Source organism: Blennius ocellaris (assembly GCF_963422515.1).
Source record: "Blennius ocellaris genome assembly, chromosome: 18".
In the NCBI taxonomy this organism is placed as follows: domain Eukaryota; kingdom Metazoa; phylum Chordata; class Actinopteri; order Blenniiformes; family Blenniidae; genus Blennius; species Blennius ocellaris.
Window position 1 is genome coordinate 7,706,123 of NC_137667.1, and position 22,401 is coordinate 7,728,523.

The 22,401-nt window shown below is 44.2% G+C and overlaps 1 protein-coding gene across 2 annotated transcripts; it reads right to left on the reverse strand.

Moving 5' to 3' along the window:
- Positions 1-748: 748 nt before the first annotated feature.
- Positions 749-22,088, reverse strand: LOC308143479 (estrogen-related receptor gamma-like). 2 transcript variants are annotated; one of them, XM_080514303.1, is made up of 8 exons: positions 21,820-22,088; positions 16,091-16,345; positions 15,832-15,989; positions 14,120-14,236; positions 7,408-7,512; positions 6,914-7,087; positions 2,138-2,407; positions 749-2,053 (listed from the first exon to the last, which is right to left on the reverse strand). In XM_080514303.1, the coding sequence occupies exons 1-8, from the start codon at positions 21,888-21,890 to the stop codon at positions 1,809-1,811; spliced, it is 1,395 nt and encodes a 464-aa protein (XP_080370429.1). In that variant the 5' UTR covers positions 21,891-22,088; the 3' UTR covers positions 749-1,808. The 2 variants fall into 2 exon arrangements, with proteins under 2 accessions (XP_080370429.1, XP_080370428.1); XM_080514302.1 differs by having other exon boundaries at positions 6,914-7,096.
- Between the last annotated feature and the right edge of the window lie 313 nt (positions 22,089-22,401).

Sequence of the window (22,401 nt, forward strand, 5' to 3'; positions counted from 1 at the left end):
CTCTGAAACATTTGGTGTCACTGAGATTCCTTCCTCCTGTTTCAATCCCTTCACGCAACAGGCGATGGGGGGGGGGGGGGTAGTGACAGAATTCAGAGAAAACTACTCTTCACACAACACACACAAACAGATTAATAGAGAGCCATCACCAGTTCCCCCCAAACATTATGGCTAAAAGGAAAAGTAGTGCACAAATTCCAACCTAAACATTGATTTCTACTAGAGAAAAAGACATCAAGCGCCTCCCTAATCCATTATACAGTATGGCAGCCATAGTACATAGTTAAAATTCTATCTATGGGTCTTACACAAGTTTACAACACTATGCTCTTCAAGTACAGACTCCACCTCTAGATCAGCTTTTCTTCAATTTTGTCATGTGGTATAGGTGGTATAGGTATCAGTGCTGCAGCAGAGAAGCTAGTAAAAAAGTATCTACAGGGATATCGTTTAAAAATCTTTAAAAAAATTATCATCCACTGCAATTGCTCATTAATGCCACAATAATACATGAAAACAACAACAATAAAGAAACAGAGCAACTTCTTTTTTTTTTTAATAAATATTACTTTGCTGCGATACAGTTGCATTGTGACATTGAGTCCTTTTATCCCTGAAATAGTTAACTAAAGTGGATTTCAGAGTGTACCTTCCATACCCCCCACCACCCACCCAACCCACCCAAGTGTCAAAAGAAACCCTAAAGAAAAAGAAAAAAAACTTCAAACATCTAGTTCAGGCTTCAGGTACGTTTGCGCGACGCATTGATTTAGAGTATCTACAGTGAGAGAAGATGCAGACTCTGGAATGGGCAGAGGAACAGTGAGGACGAATGGTTGAAATCAGGATTTTCACGGGCTGCTTCAGATTGCCGCCATGTGCAAACAAGTGCCGGCTAATAAGTATCTGCAATGAAGCTGACACAACAGATTCCAAGTTTGAATCAATGAAAATGGCCACTGAAGCATCACATTAGGTGGAATTATGCATCGCGAAAGCTCAGAATATTGGCGCAATATGTCCTCTACACTTTGAAAACCCCATGACGACTAAAGTCGGGAAGCTACGTATTTTCTTTAATAAGATGCCAATCACTTACTTGCTTTTTATTTATTTTCTTACGCAATGAATGAAAGGAATAGAAAGATATTTCTGCGACACACAGTCGAGCACGGATGCAGGATTATGTGAATGTCTTTTAGTCCACATCCCACATCGTAGTACTGTGGATGTTTGCTGGTAGTAATCAACAATATCAGTCTTTACTCTTTGGCAAGACTAACCCCACCTCTCATTTGACTTTGTTTTAATAGACGGAAAAAAAAAATAGGACAAATAAAACCAAATCTCTAAATTCACAAGGATGCAGATTTTACAGGCTTCAAGATGAATAAGTAATCCGCAAGGATCTTCAAGTATCAGGTGGTCTTTTTGAGGAAAAAAAAAAAAAAAGAAGCTCTACGTTTGGCATGTTACTGCTGATATCTCTAGAAGGCGATTCTTCTGCTGTTACACGGTCTGTCCAGTCACCTTGATCTTTTAAAGCCGGCAGACCAGCTCGACTCAGTGTCACAAACAGCGAAGATGACACCGGAAGCCCGAATCGCCCGCCTCCGTTCAAACTGTGAGTGTGGCTGTAGAAACGTCCCAGCGGTTGCAAATTTGAAGACTTCACTGTCAAACGCAAGCTGCAACGGGACAAATAGACGGTGTCAGACTCCCAAACGTTACCCGTTATACTTTGCTTGCTTTTTTTGTGTCCCGACCGCCGCTTCGCCGGGTCGGGACCGAGCTGATCGCGGTCCAGGTCAGGCTTTGGCCTCGAGCAGTTCGAGGAACAGTTTGTGCATGGGCACGCGTCCGTCCTGCTTGATGCTGCAGAAATGCTGGACGGCACGGGCGGACGTCTGGCGGAGAAGAGGGAGGGTCATGATCATCTTCCCCGCGCGACGAGGGTCCTCCGGGTGGTGGGAGGCCTCGTAGTCCTGCAGCGCGCCGTGGAGGACGTCCTGGAGTCTCTGGACCGCTTCCGAATCCTCGATCTGCATGGAGTCTGGAACAGAGACGGGGGTGAGAAATTGTCCCGCGTCGGGAAAACATTCCTGCCTTTCTCTTTCTGTCACGACGAGCCTGATACCTGAGTTAGCAAGTGCAATCGCTTTGAGGACCACAAACTCCTCCTTCTCCAGCCCCATCGCCTTGAACTTCTTCACCAGCTGCAGGATGGCGTTGTTGAGGTCGAGCAGGCCGGCCAGCTTCGACTGCTCCTCGTCCATTACGTAGTCCTCGGCATAGACCAGCTTGTCCTCCGTAGCCAGCGAGCGGAAAACCACTCGGAGGATCAAAATCTCCATCCAGCCGCTCTGAAGCAGACTCATCTGGTCCGCCAGCGACAGCAAGGGGAATCCTGGAAGGAAGGGAGGAAAGGAGAAGACAGTCAATCTAAGTAAGATTCCTCCTGCGTCAAATCCTTTTTCGACCTTGAAATACGCCACAGGAGTTCTTTAAATCCAGGTTTCCAATTTTTGGACTGAATTAATTTTTGAGATTTGGATATGTTCAGTGATGCAACAAGTAGGATAAACAGTGACCTCTGGTGGCTGGAGAAATATAGACCGGAACAATGCAGAAATCAGATGAACGTGTATAAGGTTCCATAATGCTCACTCTTACTGGGTGTAAGTCGTGTATAACCACAGATAACAGCTATTAATATTATAATCTTATTTGCAACAAAATGTCCTTTTATAGAACATAATCAAGTAGTTTTGAATCCAGATTCAAATCCTGTAATTCAGGATTACAGGAGGCAAGACTTGCAGACGTTTCCCACCGTTGTTATGACTGATTTTAAGTGCATCATGATATTCCGGAGTTTCTTAAGACGAGGCCCCGCGGCAAAGGGCACGACAAAGGACAGAGGAAGTAAATAGGTGGTACATTTAATTGCACTCTGCAGGACACACCTACTTTGATTGACAATTACACCCCACAGGAGTATGATTAAACCCACTCGTGGGCCCTGCATAAACCCGCACACACACTCTCACGCTCACGTTTACTGTAATTAAACGGATGATTTTACACAGCGCAAGAAGGCGGGGGAGGTGTTTGTATTTTTGACGCCATCGGTGATTGTTATCAGGAGCCACTGCTCTTTACAATCACTGCGGGGACAACAGTCGCACCCATTTCCCCACTATCGCTTCCCTGATTGATTGGAAACGCCGCCTGTGCACAATTTCATTGCTCGATAGGGATCAGTATCCTGGCACAGGTCCATCGATCAGAAAGAGAGACCTGTGTGAGTGTGTGTTTGAGGCCGCGTGATGAAATCTCGGGTGATATATGTACAGATTTTAAAGACTAATACAAGTCACATCTCCTATAAAGAGTAAAGAGTGCGTTGTAAAAGGATGAAGCAAAATCCACCGAGGGCAACAAGGGGGAGACGTATCTGGCCAAGGTTTGAGTGATATCAACCGCAGCCACACCACAGTCGCTACACACACACACACACACACATACTCAACGGCCAGCTTTCGTCACAGCCTCAAAAAAAGGCCAAAAACAAAGAGGGCGGTTGGTCTTTAGCCAGCTCATCTGCCAGTCTGGCCCTCAGACTTCAGACCACATCACTGTCAATCTGCCTGATAAGAGCCGACACCGAGGAGGAGAGGGGGGGGGGGGGGTAGCAGGACAGTAGCCCCAACACACTCACCTCCCCCTGGGCAAAGAACTCAGATGGCCTGGGCCACTTTGCCCAGGACCCTGGTTCTCCCAGCAAAAGGGGCCGTGTGTACTGCCACTCATCCAGACCTGATGTGACATGGTCATTACGCTGCTAGGGAGGGCCAGTGTTTTTTTTTTTTTTTTAAGTACCCTTTTTCCTCTGTGTATGCGTCTCTTTTATCTAATGCTTTTTTATTCCTCTTTCTGTTTCCTGTCAGCTGGGCTGTCTCTTTTCTTTTTCCTTCTACTTCCTGAATCCTCTCCATGAGTGACACGATTGTTCCATCTTTTCTCTCTACCGCTTGATGGACAGAAGCCCAAGGTGGATTGCTATTATGGGTGACGCTAAACTATAAAACTACCAGAATGGCACTCTGGAGGCCGACATTATTGTCACTGTCCGGGGCCTTGGAGTGACTTATGCATTTCTATTTATTTAGTCTTAAAGCTTGTATGGACTGCACAAGTTTAGCAGTTTCAGAAAAGTTTACTAGCTGCCAACACTGTGCAGTGCAGATTTCACTGTTTTTTTAATTTGTTAGGTCATTTTCTTGTGCGTTTCGATTCGTTGTTTGCATCTGTAGCCTGTAGCAGCAGTCACACTGTGCAGTGTCGTGAACTTTTCTTAAACATTTCGTCACTTTCAGGCCATTTGTCATAACTGCTGTCAGTGAACGCCACATTCAGCAAAAGACTCGACAACTATCATGGCCACAGCAAATTTCTCAATTGGCTGAATGGGAGACTAACTAATACTTTAAATTAAATGCAATAATTCACCCTAAACACCGCAAATGCATTTGAAAAGGCAACAACGACGAAGGTGCGAGATTTATAGCAGATACATTAAACAACAATTACAACAACAATTTTTCCTCAGTTGAAGAAATAATTTGGCATAGTGGGGAAAGCGCTCGGATCAGTAAAATGGTTGTTACTCTGCTCGCCTGCGTTCGTGATTATGGGCTACGGCTCGCAGTCAGTTATCACTTCAACAGTGGCTGGAAACAAGGGAAAACATCTGGCTTGGCTCTGTTGAAAGACAAACTCTGCCTACCAGCGTCATACTTCCCTGCCACTGTGGAAAAATCTGAAAAACCGAGACTAACCGATTCTCAGCTCCACCAACTGGCGCATCTTTGGTAACATTTCAGCCGTTTGAGTCAAATGTGCTTGACATTTGGGTGACAATATGACTCCTTTTTCTTCAGCGCCCTCAGGTAGGTATCTGCCGCGCGTACAGCCGCCTCTCATCACAAGCCTCTCCACTGGCGAAGGGGCTACAAATACACACATCAGTCGGACTCCATCTGTCTTGTGCGCTGACAGTAAAGAGCCGACAAAGAAGACAGACAGCAGCAGCCCGGGGGGGGAGGGGGGGTTGAGAGGTGGCAGGGAAAGGAGAGAGAAGGGAGGCCAGAGTTTCTAACAGAACAATAGAAATGCTGATGAGGAGCACACCTTAAATACCTGCTTCACACAAATGCAGCAGGGAGATTAAAAGTGCACACGCCTCATTTGTTTGTTTTGGAAGCAAGTCAGGAACGAGACAGCCACAAAACTAAGGAAAAACAACAAAAAAAAGCAGGTGTTCCCCTGGTGATGTTTTGGGTGATGATAATATGGCTGATTACGCAGTGATAAAAAGAAAAGACCAAACGAAGAAATCAGACACGTGATCATTTCTCTGATATGGAGCTCAGTGCAGGTATTCTTCGTTTTCACTATTAATGTTGAAACCATCGGCGCAAAGTTGATGTGAAACTGTTAAAAGGTTGGGTGGTTAATGTGACATTGTGGAGCTGGACTCCGGACAGGGAGGAGGAGGAGGAGGATGTGGTTCAAACTGGGCCGTGAGCAGCGTCTCTCACCCTCTCCATGATGCACAGATCAACAGCAGGAACACCTTCAGCAACCTACAAAGAGCCACGGGAGACCTTCTCCTTCAAGCTCCACAACTCTCCTGTATATATAATGACTTCACTGTGAAGCCCGTCTCATCGTGTATTTGTTATATTTTTAATATTCTAAATCATATTCATTATTTTGAATTTATTCAATTTCTATGATGCCCAATGTGGTTGAAGTTATCAACCCCAAAGAACCCCTGAGCACGAGACCTAACATTTCCTTCACCTCCAGCTTTATCTGGGATCGAACGCCTTCACACTATCTGAGGTGGAGTTAGCAATAACAGAAGTTTGAATGCAGATCTGAAAACATGAAATGAACAGTATTAAGACTTAAAACTTTTAAACACAACAGGTTTGTGTGGATCTCGCATTGAAATCGAGAGCTGTGTATTTCAGGCGTTTAAGATAAGCGGAGGAAAAGAGACAAAGCAATTTGTAGGAACTTAAATGGGACTTGGGCTCAGGCGATGAGGGACTATCTCTCACAAAGCACATTTCGAAATTCAGCGGAGACAACGAAGTAAAAAGCCGAGATACTCCTCTGAATATTCCTCATCTCTCTGTTACCTTTTGCCCTCCGTAGTGCTGTTTATTTCATTCATTTCAGAGTTTAGCGATCGTTATTGAAAGACGATCCACTCGACACGGCTGCTCGCGATCACAACCCACAGCCTCACTTGTGGGCCGACTTTTAATCCCACTAAGCCGTCAGAATGCACTTCCTCTCCGCTTCCCACCGACTCATCAACGGAGAGAAAAGACTCCGGACATCCCTTCTGCTGTTCCTGTGAGGACGAGCTTTAAGAGTGCCAGGAGGTTTTCTATAATTCGGCCTGAACACACACACACACACACACACACACACACACACACACACACACACACACACACACACACACACACACACACACACACACACACACACACACACACACACACACACACACACACACACACACACAGAACTGCAGCCCAGGAAATGAATTAAAACTTGCAGGTGGCCGCTGGTCATCTGGGCGATTTATAGGGAGCATACTGTGGTCAGCAGAGGTGCGTCACACACAAAGGATGACTGGCAAATACGAAGCAACCCATGCCAACGTTACCTTCATCCTCTGGGCTTCCAACCAAGCATCTTGGCAATCGCCAGGCTGAACAATCCCTCATCTGATCTCATTAGAGACTTAATGGATCTAATATGTCTGGGCTTCGCCGTGCGATCAAGCGAAGGAGAGAGTGAAACTGTCGGGACTCAGGATTCATCTCACCCGGGATGTGTTTGGCCCAGCCGATGTTGACCACCAGCTCTCTGTCAGCCAGGTCACACAGTGTGGTCAGAGCCTTGATGTCGCTCTCGGGCACCGTGGGGTCGGGCATGGCGAAGATGCTCTCCGGCTCGGCCACCAGCAGTAAGGACACCACCTTGTTCTCCACTGCACCGCCTACAGAGACTTAAGAGAAATTCGATTGGGGTTTTTTTTTAAGGGGGGGGGGGTTATCGGAGCAGTGCGAGCACTTCTCACTTCAAGTAACACATTCAGACATGATTAATGCCAAGTGACTAGAAAAATACAATACTAGAACGGAAAACCCATTAAAAGTTGTGACAGGCGAATCAAAGAAAACATAATTTGATTGTTGTGTATTCTCAGACTGGAACAAAAATCAAAGCCGCTTGTATTGAAAGTAAAGGAATCCATTATGTAAAAAATAAATATAAAAAATCTTTGAGAGGAATTATGAAACCTCTTTGTGCACTTACATATTTTCTTCTGTGCAGTCTGAGGGTGCAGGTATTGGCTGTTCTCAGCATCTATTCTCCTCTTGTACTTTTGCCTGCCACCTCGCACTCGGTCCAGGCGCACACCTAGAAAACCCCCCCCAAAAAAACAACAACATCAAAGGCCGTCGGTGATGCTTTGAGCCGAATCACGTCTGGGTGGATGTACACACACCTCATCACAGAGAGAGAAATTCTCAAAATACATGGAAATACAGACTCTTCTACATCTACTGGGTGTTCATGTGTCCGAGTCATATAAGGCAGCCGTGCCAAACTGCACCAACTGGAGCCTGACAGAATGATTTATGGAAAACATTCCTAATTCTGACAGAAGGAAATTAAGTCTAAAGAGGAAGAAAGTCTGCATCGAAACGCAGAATTGGGAAGGACAACGAGGCCAGAGCTTTGGTAGACCTTCAATCTCCTGTGTTATATCGATATCAGATATTTAAATCTCTCTACTTTATCACATTGTTATATTCATTAATTAACACAGACATTTACTGTATTGCACGTGAACTCAGTTTGTTTTCTCTTTTGAAAACTAGTGTTTCACATTGGGTCTGACTTCACACAGAGGCACAGAGCATGGGACACAGGAAGGGTGTGATGTTGAGTCGCTACTGGGTTGAGATCAACATCTCGCCGTGGCGCTTTCATCTTTGACAACAATAAAAATAAACAGAAAGCCACCACATCTGAGTCTGGTTCTGCAAGTTTCTTCCTACAAAAACAAAGGTTTTACTTTCCATCTTTCACCGAAGTTTGTTCACGTTGAATAGTTTGGGGGGGGGGGGGCGGTTTTCTGTCGTGTGTTGGCTGTGTAGTTATTGGCGCGATATGCAGAACAGAAATACAATAAGAAAGAATAGGTATAAATAAATCCCATTCCATTGGGTGTTATCGGTTTGTAACGCACAAAGAACAACGAAATCGTTTGAAGAGGTTTTGGGTTACTGAACAGGTGTCGTCTGTGGAGCGTTTGACATTGACCATAGCTTTGTGCTAAACCCAGTAAATCATCAGGAAGTCACCCAATCATCGGCTCACATGGAGCAACTTCCCCCCCCCCCCCCCGGGAGGAGAGCGGACGGGCGACGAGTCATGCTGGCACAGCAGCACGCGCCGTGCAACCCGACGCCAAACACCTCTTCAGAGCGGCCAGCGACAACTGCTCATCTGAAGCTGCATTGTGGTCTCCTTTAACGGCAATGTGGGTCCGTGAATATTTGCGAGGGGGCTGTTCATGTGACTAACGTCTATCTGGGGGTTCTGTTCACCGAGGAGAAATGTACGCGTCAAATGAAGAAAACGCATGCGCAACTTTAGAGAGGTTGCACGTCTCTGGTGAGCGTGATCGTGACTCAGGAAGCCTTCGGTAGTGTAGCGGAGTTGGGTTGCCTGCGCTACACTGTGCAAAATAGCAATAGTGGCCCCGAACAGGTACATAATAGCACTCGCATCTGTAACAGACACGCTGCAGATATTATTTGTCCACTTGACACCTCGCAGCGATGCTCCGTGCCTTCGAGCCGGCAGTCGGCTGTGCTCGACTTCCTCACAGAGATATTTATGGAGAGAACGTGTCAACGTTGAGATTATTAGATATCATAATTTCAAGTCAACCAGACATGTTGATGGTGTTGTGGGACATACATACAAATTTTTTTTCTTTAATCACATTTTATAGCAAAGTTATTCCGACAATTGCAGCAAGACAGCAGTTGTTTGTTTTCTGTTCGTTTTTTTTTTTTTTTTTTGCCCAGACTGTTAATGTTTTGTGTATCGTATGTGTACATTTTCCACAACCTATGCCTCCCTAAAGATCTCGTTACAGCATACGGGTTAGTTTCTGTCTCTGTGCAATGGGGTAAACATAGCTGAGTACGGAGGGACTGTATATACAGTACAAGCACCACAGTTATTGTATCGATTGGTTGATCTATTTTGCAGCAAATATGACCCCTGACCCGCGTCAACTCCATGGAGCGACCGAATGTTGCTTCCCATACATGCATTCTGCAACTGCCTCAACTTTTTGCACTGCATTGTTCAATTATGACAATTAATTATTCCAGCCTCCATTTCTGAAGTCAATATGTCTTCTTTAAAAAAAAAATGGAATTAAAAATCATAATGCCTGTGAAAAGGCATTCCCATGACCGTCAGAGCTTTTCCTGCAGCTTTGCCTTCTCTGTCGCATTACGTTATACTATCATATTTGCTTTTTTTTTTTACTGTAAGACAGATTCAAAAATGCAGTGAAGACTTCTTTCTGTGGTATCGAGATGGAGAAACTGGCAGATAAAGAGAGTTAACCATGGAGAAGATGCGGGTGCTCCATCATGGATGTACTCCGATTACTTAGAAACTGCATTGAAGATTCATATTAAAGCCAGACATTTGCAGGTGCACAACCGTTTGTGTTGAAATGTCACATTTGAAACAGACACATTAGGGCGAAGTGTAACTTTTCACCGTGGAATGTGCTGACAACCAAAAGGCCAAGAATAGCTCCGCTGGATAACAAAACAGATACACACACCTCCTCCCCATCCCTCTGAACAGCCCATCGGAGTTCGATAAAGGCGGACCGCTCAGACACTGATTTATTTTTGCCTCTTTCATCACTCGGCCTTCTTTTAAAAGGCGTCTGGAGTTTCACACGAGCGGCTTTACAGGTTCCCAAAATGCTCGCCGCGCTCGGCAGGAGCAGGACGTCCAGCCGCTGACGGGCCGACTGATCCAGGTTATCCTGTTCTGCAGCGGCACCTCCCGCCTCCGTCACGGCCGCCGCCATGTGTACACGACAAACAGTCACAAGCTACTCAGATAATGTGACAGTGGTACGCATGGCTGCCGCCAACAATATGTTGGCAATGCAGTAGTGTGTTCCGCTTCTCTGCGATAAATAGACAAAAAACATTTAGAGACTGGGCCAGGTCAAGAACAAACGTTGCCCCTCACATGTTTTTGAGGCTTTTCGCACAGGAGAAGGTTTGGATTACATAATGTAACATGGTCGGAAAAATATATACAATTTTTTTTTTTTCCAATCAAAACGTCTTGTCAGACAGTCTGCCTTATATACTGCAATCACATGTAGAAAGTAAAGATGCTTGATTTAATTTTTGCATCTTAATAACATTTTGTAAGTCACTAGTTATGTTATTTTGTTCTCTTTGACTCATTGCATTCCTGTTTTCTTTTTTAATTTACAGTAAGTGTTTGTCCTTCTTCTGCGTATTTTTGCCATCTCGCAATCCCACAAAATCAGATTTGATCTGTGTGTTGAAGTGACCATCATTTTCAGTAATGACATGCTTAATTGAAAATAGGAGCAGCTGACACTAACAAATGGAGAGTTAAGAAACGGGCGTGTCTCCATGTCAAAGCTTGTCAGTTCAAACCTCGATGCAAGTTCATCAAACTAATGAGAAAACATCAGGTTTGCTTCACTTTGTTTTTGCACAACCATCACCTGGCCCTCACCCATTAGTCTATAATACAGTGTGGTGCATGGACGGATGATTGGAAACATATTTTTAATCATCTTTACAAGGAGTTTTCAGCATAGGTTGTAAATCTGCTCCACGTGTTCAAAATGAAGTGAGGGATGCAGATTAATCAGGATCTCAAGACAGTCTGAGACAACAAAGAAAAGCCAGGACACACCGTGGTATTTATTGCTGCCCTACTGCCCATATTCCTCAGAAACACAAACTGTTACACTATAAAAGAAAATATAGATTTGCTTAATTTCATCTGTATTATAAGACATTGTCGACAAATATGTTTGAACTGGTTTAGGTAAGCGACAGCAACCCTAGAAATGGCCACTAAACAGGGCTTAATCAAATCCTGCCCGGGGTCTATATGTCTTTTAGCCGTGTATTTAATGTGGCTCTGCCTCAACTCATTAAACCTCACAGCTCCTCTGTCTCTGGCTTTACTGCGGCCTCTCCGGGGAAGAGGGGCATTACGAGACACGATGAAGCGCGTTACGAGGGTGCTTACGACAGGAGTTACGAGGGGCAGTTCGCATTTCACGGAGGTCCAGGAATCCCACAAGGCATCTGGAGGAATTTACGAGGGAGGAGGGAAAGCGAAGGGGGTTGAAACGGGAGCCCACTCCCCCCCCACCCCTCCTCCCGATAGGGAGGCCGGGATGCTGTTGATGGCCCAAACCTATTAAAAGCAGCTAATTTAGAAAAAGGGCATACACACACTCCAGCCGCACAAACACACAGAGGTGTGACTATAAATGTGACTGCTGACTGACATGTTTAAACGCACTCATATACACAAACACGCATAAAGATGCGATGATTCTGTTTAACACTGGGTGAGCAATAAGCCACAATAAGCAGCGGCGGCTGTGTGTTTAGAGACGAGTGGGCAGCATTAAAGGACCATTCAGGTTTATTATAATCGGGATCATATTTTCATAGTTTGGACATAACTTCTATTAGTTCTGACAACATTATTCTACGAGCTTAATAGAGCAGAGTCTCCACCGAGCAGGCTGACGGAGGAAGTAACAGTCAATCACAGAAACCAGTGATGTGCAAATAGGACACGATGGTCGTCGCTCAAATTACAGGCAACAAGTCTCCTTGTTTACTCCAGCATTTGCAACAAACTGTACAAATCACTCAGTAAATCAGTCCATCCACACATCTTCTACACCTGCTTTATCTAATTGAGAGCCGAAAACACCTTGGATAGACCGCCTGTTCATTACAGGACCAACAAACGATGAACCAGAGACACCTCTTTGTGAAATGCACGAATGAAGAGAAACATGCAAAATAATTCAGAAAATGAAATGGGTTCCTGCTTAAATATTGTCTAAGGATCAGTTAAGAATAAGAACACCCTCATGTGCATCATCATCATCATCATCAGGTTGAGGTGCAGCAGAACTCCTCAAACTTTGACCTCGAATCCACACGTTTTATTATCAACAACCCGCCTCCATGCCAGAAACCTTTCACAATCTTAAAGATGGAAAATCCTAAACCTGTCATAAATGTTTGTTGTGTTCATGGAAATATACACGCTGATCCTTTCAAACTGGGAATTTCTCTACCGAGGAAGTGGAACGTTTGGGTGACAGACGCTGGTCAATTATTGTTCAACATTGCTGCAGCCTTGCACTGTAACCTAGGAAATGGGAGCAACACAAACGGTCACTATCCCAGCTCCCAGCTGCATGAACCCAGTTCACTTTAATTAACTTCCTGATATCAGAGACGATAAGTACGTGTTAATGGTTAATGTACACAATTGTATTTCTCAGGTAACTGTACTTCCAGTTATGATTCACATCATTGCTAATAATTAAGCTGCTGTATTCACAGTTACTACCAGAAGTTACAATAGGGTGTGTGCATTCCAGAATCTGTCAGTTTACTTAAGTAAAAGAAGTTGGAACCGCAACTGTTGAATTTACTAAAGTCGTTTTCTTCATATAGTTATCTATACTTCTGCTATTAAGTAGGTATTCTGAAAATACTGTTGAAGTGCATGGGGACCTACAGTGTGTGGCACAAACAGAGCATGAAACACAAACGCTCGGCTCTTCTGCCCTCCACAACTGTCATTTACGAAAAGGTGACAACAAATTAAAAGATCAGACTTCACACACTTGAAAGTTTGATCTGCTCTCCCGTCTCTCGGACGCCGCCCACCGCAGCCGCCGAACAGTCGGCACAGTACAGTAGGAGGTCGTTGATGTTTTCCTTTTTGAGTCACTTCTAAATCTGGACAACAATATGTCACCAGTCAGGCACACAGTGGGACTGAAGGAGCACCTGACCGCTGTCCGGGACCCTCTGGGGAATGCATACATGCCGGCAGCGTCACTTGGAATTTGATAGCACGCGGGGTGAGAGTGTGCATCCTTCAGCTGTAATAAAAGGTGAGAACATGTGTCTTTAATGCGCCTTATGAATGAATGTTTGTGTCGGAGTGGTAGTATGACCGTCCAGCTTATATGAATCAGATCTCAAAATAGGCTTTTATAATAACATTTTCTAAATTTCTTCTTCTTTTTTTTTTTCCCAGAAGATCACAGCTCCCTCCTTTATCTTGGCAGAGCCGTAGTGTTATTAATGTACCTACAAAAAAAAAAACTGGCAGATGTCCAGAGGCTATTTTGGTGAAGCACCACAGAGGCAAAGGCTGAATAGTGAGCAGCCCTCTCCTCCTTCTGCTATGCAATGCATTGTTAAGCACTCCGTTTACTACACACACACACACACACACACACACACACACACACACACACACACACACACACACACACACACACACACACACACACACACACACACATCACAAATGGCACAAAAGGCGTGAAGTTTAACTGCCAGACGTTTTAGGTTTCACTGGAGTTTACACAACAACGGCACACACTGGTTGATCAGGTGAAACATTAAGAGAATCTGATCATTGACTTATTGTCTCCAGGAATGCGCAACAAAGAAATCGTGCTCCGCCTCGTGTTAGTCTTCGCTTTCTCTTTCAACTGTCTGAAGGATGAGTTTTGAAGCCCTGCCAAGAGTCACAGACTGATCGATCTCGGAAAAAGTACCCCAAACGATTTTTTTGTTTTGCTTTGTTTTTGTTGTTTTCTGTCTTGCTCCAAGTCTGAAAAGTTCAGTTTCTTTTTTAGTGTATGGCTGACCTTCTCTTAACATGCCCACCGCCAGACATTTCACAAATCGACACGCTTGGCAAGATTTCCTTCTCCTCTTGGTGATTTCACATTCATTGGATGCCGGGCAGCTGTACTCGATGTTACCTGAACACGAACAAGAGACGGGAGAGAAAAACACCTTGGTTATTGCTTTGAGGACAACAAAAACAACAATCCAATAGAGCAGTTTATCACCCGGCGCGTCCATCATGACAATATTTGGGTTGTTGTGGATCACAGTTTTTATGTCAAAGGTTGCATTTTACAGAAACCTGTTAGTGTCTGAGATCTTGAAGATACATGGTGAGATGCAGGACTCAAAACGGAAACAAGTCTTTTAGTCATAGTAACACTGTACCAGTGGATTTTATGTTACCTTTAATAAGACCTGACTGCTAATGGATTCAATCGCTGTGCTGATTTCTTATTACTTTGTAAATCTATATAATGTCTCAAATATAGAGTCTAACTAACTATAGCTGAACTTATCTATTGGTTCGGCCATTAAACTGACCCATGTACGATTAACAAGGCAGCTGATGTGTCGCAGTGATACTATAATAATATCTTCACACCGACGAGACCTCCCAATTGAAGGATGAATAAACCTGAATAAAAAGTATATGGTCTTCACAGTAACTAGTGAAGAATTTTTGATAATAATTTGTAAATCTGAAATAACACACCACTGATTTTCACGAAGTTGAACAACACTGGTAGACTTTCACTAGTCCGTTCCTGGACCGTCGACAATTAAAAATCCGCGCCGTCAAATTTTCTACACAGGTTTTTTTTTTTTTTTTTGTCTCAGCGTGACACAGAGCTGACCTCTGTGCCCTTGATCAAATGGGTTTAAAACAGGCTGAGTGATGTTTTACGAGATTTTAATCATGCTGTGTTATTTTTGAGATGTTAGTTTTGGCAGCATCACTCCCAATTTGTGTCACGAGTCAACGGAAAAAAAAAAAAAAAAAAGCACACATTCCTTACACCGAACCAGCAGCCAAAGCCGCTCCGTTAAGCCTGATGGCGGCCAGCCAGTTGCCGACGCTCTCAGCTGCCACCCCTGATCAGACACAGGAAGCATCTGATGAGCCAGACATCAGATCTGGATCCCTCTGCTTGATGTGACAGCCGCTCCAGTTTGCCCTTTGAACCTGTGTGCAGCAGCCAAATTTTCCGAGGCTTGAGCTAAAAACGCAGCCTGTCAGGTGCTCGACCTGGGCCGGGAGCTGGCGACGCGCGAGGTAAACGCGTTCGTCGAAACGCCGCCGGGCGCTCCGACGCTCCGACGGCTCTCGGGGCCCGAAGCGCGGCGTTGCACACATTTACCACCATGTGTTATCTGAAGCTTCACGACCTAAACTCAAACATGTTGACTATATACACAGCACGCCGTGAATCTACTGTGTATCAGCTGTTTGCAAACAGATCTTTATTTAAAGCCTCTCTGCAGCTTGCGGAGGCAGGAGGCGGCGGCGGCGGCTATGAACTCACTGATCTGAGCTTGTTTATACCAAAACAAATGCCCTGCATCTGCACCATGTTGCTCGTAAAACAGGTTTATAAGACGCAGGAAGGAATTATCAGCCGTGCAACATAAACTCTGTTACTATGTATAAAGCCCAGCCTGTCCCTGTGCTGCATGGGTTTTTTTTTTTTATATGTGTTTATATCTGTCTCATCTGTGTCTCTCTTACCTTGGATGGTCCTCTTGAAAAACGCCTTGCAGGCCTCACATGAGGCCACGCCGTAGTGGTAGCCCGAGGCCACGTCGCCGCACACCAGACACAGCCGCTTGGCCACCGAGCCCAGCATGAACTCACACTTCACTTGGCCCTCTTCCTCCCCAAACCTCCTGGACAGATGTGGACAGAAACACAAAGACGGGGAATGCCGGGTTGAGTACATCGGACGATTGTGGTCCCGTTTCACGTGCGAAACAAACACCAAACCGACCTGTTTGTACCCCCATTGTTTGCCAGCACTGCTGTGTTGCCATAGACACCCGGCGAGTCCAGGCCATTGCTGTGTTTGTGAGCCTTATTAGTCAGGGGGCCGTAGCTGGAGTTGGTGTCCGAGGAAGTGCTTCCAGGGCTGGGCTGGGCCGGACTGATGTCGCCCTGAGAGCTGGGACTGGGGCTGGCGGGCTCACGCTTGATGGTGGTGGGACAAGCGGGGTCCAAGCCCCTCACTGACATCCTGCTCAGAAGCCTGGGGGGGGGGGGGGAAGAATGTGGAGATGGAAGATAAGAACAGAATAGATCCACATAAATGTTATTTTCATACATATTTATGATGCAGAGAAGCTTCCAATTCACCTTTACATAATGAGTCACCTTGGTATCATAGTTAATATTAATATATGTAATTGACCTTCAGGTTGGTGGCTGCTGATTCATTTTATTAAGTCAAGCATCATTTACACAGATCGTAATTGTGTCTTAAGCGTCTGTAAAAAAAATAAATAAAAAAATCCATATCTTTAATTTACGGGTTTATTTCTGTTTGCAAACAAGCATGTGTTTGTTTTTACACCACAAACAGAACGACAAACACTGAGAATGCTATTTGCGATGAGCACGCTCCCTTTTTGAACCTCTCCCTCTCTAAAATGCGGCGAATACTTCCACCTCAGAGTCTCCACATCCTTCCACCTGACCATACATCCATCCATCCATCCCAGCACCATCTAAACCAGCCGTTTGTCATTTCCCACATATGCAAAGCTTCTGTTCATTACACTGCTTTGTTTTCAAAGGGGAGGATTGCTTAAGCAAACCTATGGAAATGCCCAAACCAAAATTGTCCGCATCGCTCTGCCCATCAGTGTCAATAGCCTCCTCTTTCTTTCTCTTCCGGGGAAACGTTTGATCATGTCAAGATGAAAAAGAAATGACAATCCTGAGGACTGCTTGTTGAAGTGTGTATCGTGGCTCTATTATTGGATTAAGATGCGACCACAACAGACTCTCTGTCACCAGACCGAGGAGAACAAGCGTCTGAAACCAGCTTGAAGTGTACAGTAGGTCCACAGGCATGCGATCTGCAATCAAACACACGCACACGCACGCATATATACTCACAATGTGGCGTCAGACCCTCGTGCGTGGATGTAAAAATAAAAAGCTCAGACAGTCTCCCACTTCGCCACTTCAGATTTCCATGTTCAGGAACACACTGGAGCTGCCTTGGCGCACACTCTCAGAGACACATTTCAGAGCACGTGCTCTTCATAAACACTCTCACACATGCTTTCATGCAACTGTTTGTCGCCAGGGCCGACTTTAAAAAAAAACACTCCCTCTGTCATCTCTCTTTCGGTTGCACACCTCCACAAGCAGACAAACACACATACACACACGCGCACGCGTGCGTGCACACGCGCCATAGATCTCTCCCACTCAGCTCTCAGCCTGGTGAGGTGGATGTTGATGTTTCCTGACATGTAAATCAGTGTTTTCCAATGAAAGGTGATTTGGTAGGCAAAAAGATAGGCTGTTTTTAACCACCCACTGAGTAAACCACGGCCATGCGCTACTGACCCCTCTACAAACCCACAAAAACAGGCAGTGAGAGCGAGTGCAGATACCGAGAGGAACAGTTTAACTGCAGGGCGAAAAAAAACCCAACCCAAAACACCAAAAAAATCAAATCAACTGTGGAAACGCAATCATTGTCATCACTGTCCAAAAGGGAGCTTAGTGCACTTCTTTGATTCAGATGGAAGACATTGCAGCGGGTTTCAAAAACTATCAAAGACCAAAAGTTGGCACCGAACTTTTGACTGAGTGGCTTTGTTTCATCAGGCTGTTTTTGATTGACTGTTTCAGTGAAGTGCCTGCACAACCCCTATTGATTTATTTTTGTTACTTAGAGGCAGAGGAAACGGTGCTGCGGCAAGCCAACTTTTGCGTCTTCGCCCATCCGCAGATGAAAACAACTTTACGGTCGTATGTCAGCTCTGCTTGTGTTTCTTTGACTTTCTCAGGCAAAAGTTTTTAACACTGTTGGGTTCTCGGTTGGGTTTTTGCCTGGTGGAAACCAGGCCTGTCTTTTCAGAATATTCCCATTTTGACGCTCTTCTGGTATGTAATAGGAAACAATGATGAAATAGTAAATATAAATTCAGAAGGTTTCATGACTGCACTAGCTGATGGTTATTTACATTGATTTGCATCAAGTCCATTTCTAGAAACAAGTTGTGAAGGAAACGATAATATAATCCAGTTTAGCCCAACTGAAGGAGAGTTGGGCTCCTTTTTGGGTTCAACGCTGCACAAGAATCATCCAGATGATGATGTTTTTCACTCAGGAGTTTATTTGTTAAATACATTTTTTTTGAAAGAAAAAAAAAAGACCAAAGCTCATTGAAGGATTATTCTATTGTACAACTACAGAGTGAGGCAAAACCATATTTACAACCAGATGTAAAAGTAGGCGGAGCACTGTCACACAATTAACCTCAACTCTGATTTTTAAATTTAAAAAACAAAAACAAATATGACGTTGTAGGTGTTGTAAGGATGGGAAAAAAAGGAAAATATTTAGTATTTAATTTCTACAAATAAATGATCTGTTAGTTCATAGACTAATAAAACTTGATTCTGAAATTTAACTCTGAATTCCAAAGAATACTCATGAAAACTCTTTAAAACTTGAGGTTGTTGGTGTGTCACCGATTAAACTGCAGGTAAAAGTTTTGGGACGTAACAGAATTACATGTAGCGTAATAGTGAACTCTAAACTGAGAAAAGGAAAGGTTTCATTATGATCTAATCTAAAAGTCTGTTGGGATGTAATCTAATGTCGGATCTCAGTGTAGTCAGGTGTAAAAGAGATTTTTCTTGGTACGACTCCTCCTGACAGCTATATAGAAAACCGTTGCTTGTAATTGTCTCATCATTCCGTCAACAAGCCTGAAGAGATGCCACTTTGCTCCATCACCTCGCTCACTGCATCTCCAGCTTCTCAATCCACTTCTGGAGACTATAAAAACCAACACAGTGAATAGATTTCAGTTTCCTTTTACAATGACTCACTGGTAGCCTTATTGGCTATCCATCACAGGTGTCCATATTGCTGTGTCAAGTCTCTGTCAGGGAACGAGTGAGATATATTTTGCTCTCTCCCATTGTAATGCATCTTAAGGAGGGAGGAGGTAGGGCAGGGTGGGCAGGGGGGGGGTAGTTTTCATAATGAAATGGCATTAGATGTGATACGATATTCACTCTGACAGGTTACTAATCTACAACTGCACATAAAAGTCCATCAAAAGATGGTTGGTGCAGCAAGGGGCAGATCAAAGGGTCCATGTGTGTGTGTGTGTGTGTGTGTGTGTGTGTGTGTGTGTGTGTGTGTGTGTGTGTGTGTGTGTGTGTGTGTGTGTGTGTGTGTGTGTGTGTGTGTGTGTGTGTGTGTGTGTGTGTGTGTGTGTGTGTGACTGCAGGCAAAGTTATCATCATGCCCGGCTTCTTTTGTGTCGCAGTATCCAAAACAGCTCTAATGGCACCTTGGCAACAAAGGATAAAATGCAGCGTGAAACGACAAGAGGACAAAAAAAAAAGAAAAAAGAAGGGAGAAGAAGACGAGGGGTGGCGGGAGGAAGTTACGAGAGGGTCCGACTGATAGAGGGAGTGTGAAAAAGCTGGGGAGGGGCAGAAAGAAAGGGGCAGTCCTGTGGCTCATTAACCTGAGCGGTGTTGGGAGAAAAGAGAGAGGGCAACACTTTCTTTCAAACGAGCAGAGTCATAATGCAGACAATGAAACTCTGGGTGAAGGAGGGATGAAAGGAGAGGGAGAAAGAAAATATATATCTTAAAAATAACACTCACCGCAGTCCCACAGTGAGGCAGGGATGCCGTCTGTAATATCATAAAAGTCCCATTGTGACGCTTTAATAACTAACCTAGTCAACCCGAACCCTGAAGGAGCAGTGATTGAGGTCACTGGCATCTAAGCAGTGTTTGTTGTTTCTTTTTTCCCCCCTTTTTTTCTCCCCCCCCCCCCCTTCTTTAAACTAATGAGCCAGAGATGAGCAGGGATCAGCGGCACCCCCGGCCAGCCGTAAGAGCCTTAGTCAGGCTTTGGACAGGGCTGAGGGATGAGGTGCCTGCGACTGGAGCTCGGGCCCACGGGCTCCGGAAACATGGATCGCGTGCCACACATGAGGATCATCTGTGGCCGTCATCGCCTTTTCTCCCGATCTTTATCTGGTTTCTGGTGTCGCAGGCAATCATCCAACCTGCACATGGACATTTGCACCTATCTTCTTCTTCCTCTACGTATCTGACAGTCCTCTTTATTTCCTTGCTGTGGGAAAAGTTCATTTCCCATTCTTAAATACATTCTTATGCCACAGCATTGATGGATGATTATAGGCTTTCTTTTTTTTTTTTTTTATCCTATTTATAATTGCTCTTACATAGACAATCAAAAAAAGAGCCTTTGGGCAATTAAACAGCTGCTTCACACATCTCCAAAAATCTTACAGGATTTGTTGATATCAGTAGGGAAGGTTTTTAGCTGCCAACCTGAGCTGCTCTGCAGCTGCAGAACAAGTTACCTCCAAACCATAGAAACAACCACTATCAACATAGAAACTGGCTGAGCAGCAACAAACGTAAGCAGTGAACAGCTTGTAAACCTGCGGTAGATTTTCTAAAACTTGAACACATTTTTGGGTAAAACTGTGTTTAATCTTAAGGTTCACCATGAAATAAATACCAAAAAAAAATTTTTTTCATCGTGTATAAATACTTTGGAAAATATTGAAATGTGTAAAACTAATTTCCTGCATTTCCAATTATTTAACTTATAGAATGTGACACGAGTTTGTTCAGTTTAAAATTACTGCGCAGTCAAAGTTTTAAATTAATGCGTCATTAGAGAGCCTAACATATAACCATAATCTTTAATTCTGACCATTTATCGACTCCTTAATGAATTGATGAACCCAAAGAAAAGAGTCAAATACCTCGAATGTAATGGGAAATATTGCTCCACATGCAGTGATGAGCTCTGAGCGACAAGAAATCCATAACGGGAGTTATTATGATGAGCTAATATTCAAGAAGGGTGATTCTGTTTCTTTTTCTTGAAGGTGAAAGGAACAGTAACTGTGCTAATTATGCTTCATCTGCTTTATACTTCATATATGCCAGAACGCTAATGCAATATAAACTTATTTAATTTGACCCTTGTTACCATTCCGCCATTGACTCCTCAATATGATTTGGCTATTAGACAAACTGGAAACTACTGAACCTGTATTGCAATGATATTACAATGAAGTTTATTAAAATAATGGTGGTGATGAAAAAAAAAAGCAACTATAAGGAAACCTGAGGAATTACGTGTAATTATGTTGTTGTTAATATATTGTATGATTGTAAAAAAAAAAAAAATTATATTATTTCCAAAAGAATGAAATAAACTGTCGGAAATAAAAGAATGAATAAAAGAAAGCAAAGTCAATGTGACATGAAGAAAAGCTTTAAAAAAAAAAAAAAAAAAGCTTCAATAAACGTAATGATCCCTCAAATAGCTACGTGTTTGAAGTATATTAAGTAAATAATTTGGTCTATTTCAGACAGAGACAGAGCATAGAGACACGCTGTCAGTCTGTATTAAAGTGGTCCACACTGACAGTACCTACTATTCGTCCTGTGGTGTGAGAAAGTACTTACTCTGTGTCAGAGTGGTAGGTGAAGCACTCTGGGAGGTAGAGGTCGACCAGATCCATGTGCACTGCCACCATGCTCCGAACAGTGGAAACTCTGTCTCTCCGTCTCCCTTCCTCTTGACCTGTTTTGTCCTTCTGCTCTGCAAGAGCGACTCTCTCTCTTTTTCTCTCTCTCTCTCTCTCTCTCTCTCTCTCTCTCTCTCTCTCTCTCTCTCTCTCTGTTTTGTCACTTTCTCTTTATTCTGCCTCCAAACTCTGTCTCCATCTACTGCCCTCTCCTCTGCTGTGTCACACTCTGGGCTCCTCTCATTGTCCCCCTGTCTGTCCCCCTGTCACTCACACTTCTCGCCAACTGCCCCCGGCCGCCTTTGAAGTCCCCACTGTTGTGACTAGTAGCTGTGTGTGACAAGGGTCTCCAAGCAAAGCCAGCCCTCATGAACACCCAGCCTCACGGTTTAAATGGCCTTCCCACTGAACGCAGGGCCGCGCGCCGATTGGTTCTTCCCCTGAGCCAATCGGAGCCAGAGCATCTGCAGCAGGTGGATAGGACAAGACAGGGTGTGTGTGTGTGTGTGTGTGTGTGTGT